Source organism: Megalops cyprinoides, chromosome 14, assembly GCF_013368585.1.
Source record: "Megalops cyprinoides isolate fMegCyp1 chromosome 14, fMegCyp1.pri, whole genome shotgun sequence".
Lineage (NCBI taxonomy): Eukaryota > Metazoa > Chordata > Actinopteri > Elopiformes > Megalopidae > Megalops > Megalops cyprinoides.
In genome coordinates, this window is record NC_050596.1 from 28,484,410 (window position 1) to 28,497,051 (window position 12,642).

The window sequence follows — 12,642 nt, forward strand, 5'->3', positions numbered from 1 at the left end:
GTCTGTAATCGGTGCATCTGTGATTGGTGTGTCTGTAATCTGTGCATCTGTGATTGGTGTATATGTGATCAGTCTCCACGCCCCCATATGTTTGTGTCTCAGCCGCCACCCTCCTCAGCATCGGCTCCGAGGAGCTGCAGGAGGCCCTGACGTCGCACTGCGTGGTGACCCGGGGCGAGACCATCATCCGCACCAACACGGTGGACAAGGCCACCGACGTACGGGATGCCATGTCCAAGGCCCTGTACGGCCGCCTCTTCAGCTGGATCGTCAACCGCATCAACGCCCTGCTGCAGCCCGACAAGAACATCTGGTGAGGAACAGCTGCTCCTCCGCCGCTCCACGCCACAGCCTCTGATCACAACACGGCTAAAACCGGGCAGCTGTTCTCTTGTTTCCCACTGTCCTCTGGGGCACTCTTGCAGTTACGTCCTTCATTGGGTTTTTAAAGATCCACACCTCTGTGGTGAAATCACAAGGTTACACTTCAGATTTTATTGAGGCATGCAGGACAGGGAAAGAGAGACAGAACAGAGAAGAAAAAAAAATTGGCATTAATTTTTAATATGAAGTTGCACGCTGAGAAAAATAATATTCCGATGATTAAAAAGACTTCAGAGAAGCTGTAAAGAGCTGTCCATTGATCCAGAAGAATCACATCATAAAAGTGAGGCCAGACTGTCAATGGATTCAGGGGATTGGGCTGCCGGAGTATCTTTGAGGCGTTACTGAGCCAAGTGCAATCGTTTCCACTCCAATCATCTGTATTTTCACTGTTATTGCCAATAATAACCTGTTCACAAAGGCAGAAGGTGACCTCCAAGAGATGTCTGGGTGATTGCTGGAGGGAGGGGGATTATGGGAAGAAGTACAAGGATATTTATTTCCGTCAGGTAGTCCTAGCCTCCTTTATAAAAGATTGTGATGCCACAGACTTTTTCTGAAGCCTTCTTTTAGAAATTTGATATGTCAGATTCAGGAGTAGATTTTCAGGCCCTTCCTGATGTTTAATCACTGTATTATTATACTGGTTCTATTTCAGGTATCACCTTGTTGTTTTGCATTGAAACGTTGCATGTCAAAAACAGTGATAATTTATTGCAAGAAATCAGGTCAGATTTATCAGATTAATCATCAAAATGTTTTGTGGTTTGGACAGATAATGAAGTAAGCTGAATAGCAATGAGTTGAGTAAGCAGACCAATTTGGAAAAGATCAGAATTTAAGCAAAATAATTCGAACATCGAAATAAACATACACATATCCCCTCCAAGACATGAGTTTCAGAGCTCCGTACTGTAAGCATTCTGACTGTCTTCTCTGCTCTGGTGATGGTACACAGCAGATGCCAGATGTTGTGGCAGATTAGCTCGCTTGCACCAGGGGCTGTGGGCCATGCCTTTGGCCCCCTTCGTATCTGTGCTAGCAGACCAGGGCACCATTCTCAGCCTCCCTGCCATCGCAGCCCCAATTCCACGCAGGAACTAAATATGTTTTCCTCTCCCTCCTCTGCCCACCCCCCTGAAGCGCCACGGAGAGCGGGATGAACGTGGGCATCCTGGACATCTTCGGCTTCGAGAACTTCACCAAGAACTCCTTCGAGCAGCTGTGCATCAACATCGCCAACGAGCAGATCCAGTTCTACTTCAACCAGCACATTTTCGCTCTCGAGCAGGTGGGCAGCCAGCGGCCAGCGCGGTGTCTGTGCTACCTGGATGGGGGCATTCTTTAGTGATTTAGTGCGCACTGCTTTGCTGCTCAAGAGCACAGGTGAGGTGAGGAGCTCAGTGTTTTTGGTAGAAATCTAAATTGTAACTAGATTTAGATGTTTGAGAAAAAAGCCTGGTGTTTTGTTTTACCTCATCACTGCACGCCCTTTTCAATACAGAATGAATCAGCTCCACGGCTCCGTGCTTACAAAATGGGGAGATTATCTTTTTCCTTGTCTAAGATTAATTATAGCGCGGGGAACCTAATTGCCTCATCCCTAGTTTAAGTTAATGTGATATCCAGAAACAAGCAATAGTTAATCCTACTCTGCTCAGATAAGTGCCATTGTTCCAGATGAATATCTGACATGTGTTCTGCTTGTTTTCCTCCTCTATGAGGGATTATTTGTGTTGCGGCGTCTCTGCGTTTCTCTCCATCTCCATCAGTCACAGGGCTGTGGCGTGCAGCAGGATAATTGGGTGTTATCTGCTGAGTAGTTGCACCAGGAAGTTATAATGAATGTCGGGCGTCACGTCTGTTGCCTGAAATGTTTCTTTTAAGAGGCTGGCTACTTGAATGAAGACGTTTATTCTGGAATTAGTGAATGCAGTACTTCATTTCGAGAAATGGTAAATTAGCTCTGAAATTAATGAAAGAAAAATTTTTTAAAAAAGGCATCCTTAACTTCCAATTTTAATCACAGAACAGAAGTTCACACAGCCACCGGAATGTATTTACAGAATAGCGAAATAACTGCGTCAGTGAAATTCCCTAACAAGCGTTCCTTGGGAGCTTCATTCATTCCAGAACTTTCTCCTTGTTGCCGTTTTACCGCTGAGCATAATTTTCTGTAAAAAGTTCAATCGACAAACTGTCGGGGAAGGATTCCCAGAGATGCTGATTGCAAGGTCCGGACTGGGCTTAAAGCTACTCTGTGGGCTGTGGATGTCCCTACCGTGCACTAGCAGAGATTAATGTAGCGTATCGTTTTTCCTACAGAACCCACCCTTGAAGAGCACTTTAGAACAGAATGCATTTAGTGATGAATGTGTCCCCAGTGTTCGTCTCTTTGGTGAAGGTAGGAGCCGACAGTGAGAGGAAGGTTGGAAAGGTTTACCTTCATACTGCCTGTAAATTGAGCTGACTCAATGTATGCTACAGTACATTATTGTCATTTAGCAGACGCTCTTACCCAGAGCAGCTTAGGTTACAATTTTACATATCCATTTATACAGCTGGATGTGTGCTGAAGCAACTCTGGGTTGCCTTGTCCTCTGCACCTTGCCCAAGTACAATAGCAGTGTCCCAGAGGGGGATCGAACCAGCAATCTTTTATTTACAAGCCCTGTGCCTTACCACTACGCTACACTGTCGCCCATTACAGAAGTTGTGTTATCCACTGCAGATAACCAATGGCAACGTCTCAAAGTACAAGTGATGTATGTATCAGTAGCCATTCTTAAATTATACAAAAAAAATATCTGGAGCAGAAAATGAAGCAGTGGGCATTGAAACATTTTTAATGAATCAGAATCCAATAAAATGAACCAGAGTGTACAGATGGCATTTTGGTTAGTTTGATCACCCTGTAAAGTTATGGTCCATCCATGTAGCAAGTGCTTGAGTATCAAAGCTCACTGTTAGCACTTCACAAGATAGAGACAACTTTGCTGCCTATTAACATGCACTCATTTCCCTCGCTGAGGAGAGGTACAGTGTGAACAGTAAAGGGATTTCCATATTAAGAGATAACAGCTCCTATCCTCTGCAACACACACAAACTTGACTGATTATTACAAGTTAATGATTTAAACATGAAGCTGCTTTAGATCTGTTGGTTGCATTTTATTACAAAATTAAAAAAAAAAACTTTTTTGATCTAAATTAAACAGATAAGATAATATGATACGACTCTGGGTTATTTGCAGATTGCAATAAATTATGAATTAGTAAGTGGCTCTATTTGTTATCTCAGAACTTTTCGGGTCTAATGTATTCAGCAAAAGACGTGATTAAAAAGTGGAGCTGGGGAGAAATAATGAAGTGACACGGTTCAAGCAGCACGGCGCAGTATATTTAATTTAAAGCGCTCTCGTTTCTAAACACGCTCAAATCTTATTTAGCCCAGATTGCTTAACCAGCTTAATTGGGTTACTTAGTGAAATCATTATCTCTGGGCGTTGTTTATTCCCTGTGATTTTTTTTTTTTTTGGTCAGATGGAGTACCAGAGCGAGGGGGTGGATGCCAGCCTGGTGGAGTATGAGGATAACAGGCCCATCTTGGATATGTTCCTGCAGAAGCCCATGGGGCTGCTCTCCCTGCTGGACGAGGAGAGCCGTTTCCCTCAGGCCACCGACCAGACCCTTGTGGGTAAGGAGGCGGCCGAGTAGCATCAGCAAGCTCGTTTGGGAAGCAAAGGCCTATAGAAGTCAGTTCTGATGGGGTGGGGAAAATGGGATGGTGGTGGTGCGACTTGTATTGTAGTTATTCTATTTAATGATGAAAAGCATGAAAATTGAAGATTACAGAACAAATAAGGGATGCATGCGTGGTAAATTCATTATAAGAAAACAAAAAAAAAAGATTGCAAGTAAAAAGTGATATCTCAGAACTAATTACCAAGGGTTTGGGCTATTAAAAATGGACATTACAGGAATCCAATTCTGTCTGGATAAGGTTCAAGAAGACCTTAACAACTCAACCCAATCTAATAAAAGCCAATAAACGGCTGCAAAAGAAACTTTTAGACCAGCTGAGGGAAAGGGAATGTAGAAACTCAGCTGTGACCGGTCTGTTAAATGCAAAGGCGTCGTTTACCTCTACTGGAAACCAAAGTGTAAGAAGTAACCCATGGAAGCGTGCCACGAGCAGATATGTACAGTGTGAATACGGAGACAATTTAAAAGTAACCATGTAAAAAGCTGGTACATCACAATATTCCCTGTGGAGTCAGTGGATGAACAGAGGGCTGTATCTTAAAACATGATAAGCGTTATCAGCAGAGTGAAGTGGTAGAAAGAGACCCCATTGCAGACTTCTCCATAGTGACCTTTATGCGAATGTGGTAGCCATTGTTTCTGAAGAGCTCAGCTACGGCAGCTGGTTAGCTGGAGAGATAACACGAGTTGTCAGGTTAATTGGATAGGTCCATTGGATTGTGATTAATAGCACAATTCAGTATTTATGAGTGACATGCGTAGGTTCCTTTAAATGTTCATGTTGCTTTGGCTTCTTCTTTTTTACTTTGATTAACATATTTAGAAAAATATTTATGTTGCAGTATTTGATAATGTGCTTATTTTTTGTGCTATTATTAACAGAATAAAGATGAATATAGCTGTTCAAATTTGTGCTGGAACTGAACTCATTTCGCATGTGTTTCTTTCAGTTCCTTGAGTAAGATTCGGGATGGCCCTTTTGAAGGGTACATTTCAATGTGTTTCTCGTCTTCTAAAATATGCATTCTCTCCATTCTTTCCTTCCTGAAGATAAATTTGACGACAACCTTCGCTGCAAGTATTTCTGGAGACCAAAACGCGTTGAGCTTTGCTTTGGGATTCAGCACTATGCTGGAAAGGTAGAGTTCATGCACATTGTTTTGTTCTGTTAGAAAGAGATTTTCACACATGCCCATACTGTAGCAGTCCAGTCTGTTTAATTCTATCCACTAGCATGCTATAAGTACTGTCTTGTAGCACCTCCTTGCCACTGGTCCGTGTAGTTGAAACTGGTCTGTGTAGTTTTAACATTCAATCTGAAAGATGTGATGGAATGAGTCCCTTGAGTATTAATGTGCTGTAGGAAACGAAATTATTTCAATGGATTTTCCATAAAGTGAATGTGTAAAGATTTGAGGTTGTACAGCAGTCCGCCAGTTGAATAATCGAGCGTCTCTCCCCCTCAGGTCCTGTACAACGTGGATGGGTTCCTGGAGAAGAACCGGGACACGCTGCCGGCGGACATCGTTGTGGTGCTGAGGACCTCGGAGAACCGCCTGCTGCAGCAGCTGTTCTCCAGCCCGCTGACGAAAACAGGTGAGTGTCGTCTGGCGCTGCCGCGTGGCCGAGCGCCGCTGGTGTCACGGTCCGGATCGGTGACGCCATTCCCGTGGCGGCGGCGGCAGTGGCGTGCCGCTGGAGCTGCCCGGCGTTGTCCAGGTCGCTCATTGTGCCTGGCAGCAGCCGGCAGCGGTCTGGTGCCATCTCATACCTGCCGCCATCTGTTCCCGAGCACAGAACCATCCTCCTGGGCCTTTCACGCTTTCTCACGCATCACTCAACAGCAGTGGCAGCCTCCTCAGTCATGGGTTTTGGAAGCCGTCAGATAGGGCAGCAGTGAAGCGTAGTGGTAAGGAGCAGGACTTGTAACCGAAAGGTTGCTGGTTTGATTCCCCATTGGGGCACTGCTGTTGTCCCTTTGGACAAGGTACTTAACCCAGAACTGCTTCAGTAAATATCCAGCTGTATAAATGAATAGATATTGTAACCTATGTAAGTCACTCTGGGTAAGAGCGTCTGCTAAATGACAATAATGTAATGTAATGTAACTGTGGCGACTATGTGTGCACCTTGGCGATCGCCCCCACCCCCAGTGGCGGTGCTCGTCGCGGGACCATAACCACCCACCGTGCGGGAGAAAAGCCCTCCTGAGAGGCTGACCTCCCACTGCAGGGATCTGTTTGTGTTTTCCCTAAGCCCTCCCCGCGCTCCCCCCAGCTACCCGCCACCACTTGCCTCCCTCTTCAAAACCACATCGCGGCAGGATATCGCCGCGATAAGGCTTCCCAACACCCAGGGGGTATAAGGAGCTCTCCACAAAATGAGCGCAAGCACAGCGGCAAACTCCTCTTCATGTCCCCCTCACGGGAGCAGGTGGTAATGCGACGTACAGTAACCATCACCACAGTGACCAGCGCACGCTAACGGCAGAGCTCTAACGTCAAGAGGCCTGGCGCCCACGTGCCTTTATTAGGCCGAGCGATGCGCCCCACTTTTCCCTTCTCACCTACCTGTAAATGAGCGCCGTCTGAGATAGCAGGATTAAGGCCTGGTCATGCGCACAGAGGGGTTTCTAAATTGTTGCCTGGGTTAAGCCTCCGTTCGGAATGCGGGTTTTCGCCTCTTGGCCTTTACTGAGGCTAAGTGCAGCGCGGTGGGGGGGGCTGCTGGGAAACCAGCCCCTGAAGTGCAGTTTGACCAGGAACGCTTGAGAGTGTGATGCAGTGCATGGCATGTGGGGTATTCAACAAAAATACGACAACGATAAGACTGCATGGCGTTAATTTGTACATTTGTAGAAATGATTTTGGGGATTTTGTCATTTACGTTAATTGATTGTTAAATTGGCACTAATGGCATTGTCACCATTTTTCCAAAATTATATTCACATAGCTTACTGACATTAACAGTAAGGCTGTTTCTGTGGTATGCTTTGATTGTGATTTGACACGGTTTCTGGTAGAATTGTAATTGCTATTACATTTGTATTATAGTGTTGTTATCACAATAGACTGTTATTGTTGATCATAGAATAGGAATAAATGAATGCAAAACACACAGTTCCCCCACTGTGGCCAAGAAGAGGTCAACAGCTTCAGTCTGTCTGCACAGACAGCTTTGGTCCATTTTAAATGGTAAATAGTCAGTGAAAATGGTGATTCAAATTTTCAGTGTAAAATTGGGAAGAGTTTTATCTTTGGTTGCGTTTTATGGATTTCCTGTTATCTGTGAAATGATTGCTATCTGCAGGATCAGATAAAAATGTATTTATCCCCAGTGGTTTCATACGGCATTTGCCAACACAACATTGACTGCCAGCTGAGACGTTGCATCTGTTGGCCAGTAGGTGGCAGCCTTGTCGATACAACCTCAGTCAGCACAATCATCAGACTGGAACAGTGGAAGTCACATTGACTACAGAGACTTTGCTCAAAAGGAAACATTGGTTCTTACATAGATATGACCCTCTGAAAACTGTGTTTGTTTCAATGCACATTGTATATTCTGCTAATATCACCTTATAATAGAAAACTCAGTCAATCAGTCAATTTAAATATTGTTATATTGCAGTGTTAGGGTTGTTGGACAATGTATGTTTTCCAGAGGGAATCAAAAACTCAGTACCTTGGGAAATGGGGGTGACAAGAAAATCCTGGGGAACTATGGAAAAGAAACAAATAAAAGCAACATTAAAACAGAACAGTGGATAATTAGCATTAAATAGAGCAACAGTGCCCATGGCAAGCATGAAAGTAATATAGACCACAGCAAGAGTAATTATGGCAGGTCATTCAGGGGGTTGGTATATATATGGCAAGAAGGATGGCCTCTGATGACACATTAATAAAATGACCAAAGGACAACATTAACAAAGATTTCAGGTATTTCAAATGGGATTTAGAGAGCAAGGATTCAGTCTTCTCACTGGAGCTTCCATACACATCTGTAACAGTCTGTGGGGTGGATAGATGGGATGAACTTGAGATCAACATTCCTCTGTGTCTGCACTGGAAAAACTGCACCTCAAAAAGCTCAGATTTTGCAGCTCGGAGCTGGCCTTTACATAACCTGCAGAATTAGCATATTGTGTAAAGTGTTTGGCCTAGGAATTAATGAAGTGGACAGGTGCACACTGCAGATATTTGCATGGCAAATGTAGCAAACACAGTGTTACATACATCACTTACTGTAGGAAGGAAACACGTGTGTGTTTGTGTATGTATGTTCATATGTGTGTTTCTGTTGGTTTATGTGCCTGTTTGTGTGTGCTTACTTGTGTGTGTGTGTGTGCTTGTGTGTGTGTGTGTGTGTGTGTGTACATGGGTGCATGTATGTGTGATCATGCATGTGTGCATGTATGTGTGTGTGCATGCATGTGTGGATGAAACCAGTGATACATGGTAAAATAATGAACTGGTACACTAATACTGCTGATTGGCAAATAGCTTGTTGGTAACCAGGTAACGGGGTCACCATTTGAATATCTAGAAAATGATCCAAGGCAGCAGAATGGCCTTTTGACGCTGCTGAGTGTCTAAGGAACAGCGAGGGAGTAAAAGTGAAAGCTTGCAGAGGGAGAGAGCGAGCGATCCTTCGCCACGCTGTGTGCAGTGTACCTCACCGGGCAGGCTTGGCCCGTCAACAAAGCACGGCCCATGTGCTGTTGTTTTGTCAGAGGAAACGGGATGTCCTCGCGAGGACAAATTCCTCTGAGCCGGGAGACTTCCTGGATCAGCGCTGCCGGGGTGTTTGTGTTGGCCGAGCCCGTTTGGGCCCAAGGGGGCCCTCTCAGACCCGCTGCTGTCAGAGTGAGTGCCTGGCTGCAGCTCCCAGGTGCCCAGCAGGGGGCACTGGTCAGCAGACTGCTCCCAGAGGCCCCGCCCTGTTTGTGTCAGAGCAGTCCATCTGCCACAAAGGCAGGAAACGTCCGTGCTGCTTTCCCACACAGCTGTTAGAAGTAACATGACTTTTTTTTTCCCCCCAGCTTTTGTAGGTGTTCAGCAGATGGTGGAGGCTTTTGGTTTGCTAACGCTCTGAACACACGCAGAACGCAAATGTTCTGTGTCGTACATCTTACATTGTTTGGAAGAGTGGGATAACATATGCTTTTTTTTTTGTAAATGCAGAGGATTCCAGGAGAGAGGCATTGTCAAAATATGTGCATTTTTAAAACCTGTACTTATATTAGGAAATAACATTACATTACATTCATTTAGCAGATGCTCTCATCCAGAGCGACTTCAAGCGCAAAAGAACAGACGTGCATCCATCCAAGTTGAATGAGCAACACACACTACCATGCATCACAGTCACAGAATCTGTAACACATAACAAGTAAGCCCAAATATACTGGCACAGTGATTTACAGTCTCCACTTTCTGCCTTCTCTGTGCTCTCTCGGGACCTTCAGCGAATGTGTTTTTCAGCTGTATGTAATATAAACATCGTGGGCGTCCAAATCATCACCATGCCAATTTCAAATTCAGGCAAGGCTGCGCTACTGCTGTGAATATATGCTAAGTGAAGGAGTAGGTTGATGTTTTAATATATTGAAGCAGCATAGCTTAAGTAGCGTAGCGCAGCAATCCACCGTACATATCATTTATTTTGCTTGTCTTGCAGGTTATGAGTGTTTGTGTTGGTCTCTGGAGTGCGCTTGGGGAGGGGTACTGAAATGCATCTCATCCAGGAGAGTATAGGCACCAGCCCCCATTTGCCTTCAGAGAGGAGATTACATCAGACTGCACCGCTGCTCACATAGAGATGAGATGCATCTGCCTCATGCCCATATTTATGAATGATTTCCTTTTTTTCAAATTTGATTGCTGCAGAGGGCCTGGATGAAATAGAGACCTCTCCAAGGTCAGGGCTGCAGCTGAGAAGATGAGAATATGGAAGAAAATTTGACCACATCAAAGATTATGAGATTAATAGCAATTCATACAGAATCATATAAAAAAAATAAAATGTGGTTGAAAAGTTCTTGCCACAAATCGATTCTAATAGGAAGAGCAGCAAGGAAGCTCTCCAGGGAAAAATGCTCATTTAAATCATTCAGAACTAAAACTAAGCCGTATTAACAGCGCTGTCTGACGCTTGTGTAGGAGTTAACCCAGATATGATACAGCCTTGTGTTGACAAAGTTGTATTAAAACAATTTATCAAAGTAACATTCTTTTCTTAAAAAGTAATATCATTTAAAAATGTTTTTCCATGTGTCTGGAGCATGTAAAATTGGGCCCATCTCATTTTTTTTTAGATTTTGGTAAAAAAACAAAATGAATGATTTTAGCTGCTTTGTGTGTCACTCAGCCCTGAAGAGGTAAAAACATCTGCCATATCATGCACTAATGCTGAAGCATATGAAAGTAAAACAAAATCAGGATATTCATGCAGTAGCTGTTTCATGAAACTGAGGTATTAATACACTCAGTAAAACGTAATCCATTTCTGGATATTCTGAAATGTGTATCTGTGAAGTGAACATTTTCCAGCACCACGAACATTTCATGAATCTTGTTGGATTTTGAATGGATGAAGATTTTTTTTTTTCGAACTAACACACAAAACTGAATCCCGTCTCGCTGTCAAATATCCAATAATAATCATCTCTGCTATTGTTAGGGGGTAAAAACATGAGCGTGAGAGATATTGAATGCAAATGAATTCTACCTAACACTAAAGTATGAAGCTGAACCCATCTCATTAAGGTTGTTTCAGAAACAGTCTGTCTCAGTCTGCTTGGTTATATCTGACCATGTCTTCATGTTTTGTCAGATTCAGTTTCTCTGCTGAGAGACAAACACATGCTTCAGCTCCAGTAGGCTATTAATTTTACGGGGCATACTGAATCCTACAAGATAGCGATGGGAGAGAAAGACTTCATAAACCTGGAGCTATCAATGACTCACTGATTTAAACCAATCAGAGTGTTTTACTAATGAGAGCACAACACAGAGTAGCCCCCCCCCCCCCCCCCAAAGTGAGGTTCATGAAGCCTCACTTTCCCATCACAAACCCCTTTCACTGGCTTATTCACTACGAAGGGCCCCCTAGCTGTTGAGCCATACCCCACACCAACAGCTGGCCAAGCCACCCTCTTGATCCAGACTCGCCTCATTTTGAGGGGTCAGATGAGCGGGAGGGGCCTGCTAACGTCGATAGAGGCAAGCACTTTCGAGCTTGAACCCTTTTACAGGCACCAACTTCTGAAAAAGAAAACAAAAATTATGCTCCTGCCAACGCTGGCTGCTACCAACACACAAATGCAGAGCTGAACGAAAGAGTAGCAAGAACCACATTTTTTAGTGTGTGCTGGTGCCTCGTATCATCTAACATCTAACATTTACATGTACTCTACCCGCGCGTGTTCTATACGGGGAAACAATAGCCAGGCGCATTGCAGGCCAGCAATCCACCATATGTCCTTGCAAGACTCTTGCACCAGGCCTCTCAAATGACCTTTGAAGTGGATGAAAGCTCACTGGGTGGCTAGCATGCATTTTAATGACTGGCTGTGGCACTGTCACTTTCAGGGAAAGACAAATACCAGCAGTGGCCCTGTGAACTGCCAAATATTTGTGAAACTGTTTACTGGGGTTTGGTAATAAGCGCTAACTGGCTACCTCTAAACTAGATCTGACTTATTTTTCCTTTGAAAAGACGCTTAATGCACGCTTCCGTGTCTCAGATGCCTTTGTAAAATAACTTGAAGAATGCATGCCACTTACATGTGTGGTCTGAAAGCATTGATATAGATGGCTGTGTCATGTTGTTTAATGCATAAAGCAGGTGTCTAGATTTGCTTATAACAAAAGTGATTCATCCAACACTATAGCATGCCACTTGGTTCACTGACAACGTAATGAATTGGATAAATTCATGTCATTATTACACAATAATACAAAGGAAACATCCAATTTCTCAGGTGCTGGACAGAAAGCATTAATATCAAAGAAAAAAAATCCACAGGCTGTTTGCTCCCAAAGCAAATTTATTGTTGCTGTGCACACAGGGTGTTTCAATCCAAAGTGGATCTTTATCCACTCAGGATAAAGCAGCAGTTGGGTGAACTCGTAAGAAGTAGGGCATGTAACCTAAAGGTTGTTCAATTCTTGGGTGGGCCACTGCTGTTGTACCCTTGGATAAGACTCTCAATCCATGTGCGTAGGAAAAATTATAATTGTATTTGCTATGGATCAGAGTGTTTGCTAAGCATATATCATTTCACAAATTCACAAACAAAAACACACTTGTATTAATAGGTGTGGCAAACCTGAAACCAGTGACCAATCAGCCAGGTTAATTGGTGATTAAAGATAAGTATTGTAATGACTACATTGGTATAGACAGCACAAATAAAAAGTAAAATGTATATAAAGTGCAAAATACAATTGTGTCACAAGTATGTACATATCCATTTTTAAACAAGAA

At 43.7% G+C, this 12,642-nt stretch overlaps 1 protein-coding gene across 1 annotated transcript in view; it reads left to right on the forward strand.

Moving 5' to 3' along the window:
• myo3b (myosin IIIB) overlaps window positions 1–12,642 on the forward strand; it is a 104,026-nt gene that overhangs the window by 41,133 nt on the left and 50,251 nt on the right. Inside the window, exons 19-23 of the mRNA XM_036545153.1 lie at window positions 103–313; window positions 1,528–1,675; window positions 3,928–4,081; window positions 5,200–5,288; window positions 5,616–5,745. Coding sequence (XP_036401046.1) covers window positions 103–313; window positions 1,528–1,675; window positions 3,928–4,081; window positions 5,200–5,288; window positions 5,616–5,745 — 732 coding nt within the window. The remainder of the gene's footprint in view (window positions 1–102; window positions 314–1,527; window positions 1,676–3,927; window positions 4,082–5,199; window positions 5,289–5,615; window positions 5,746–12,642) is intronic.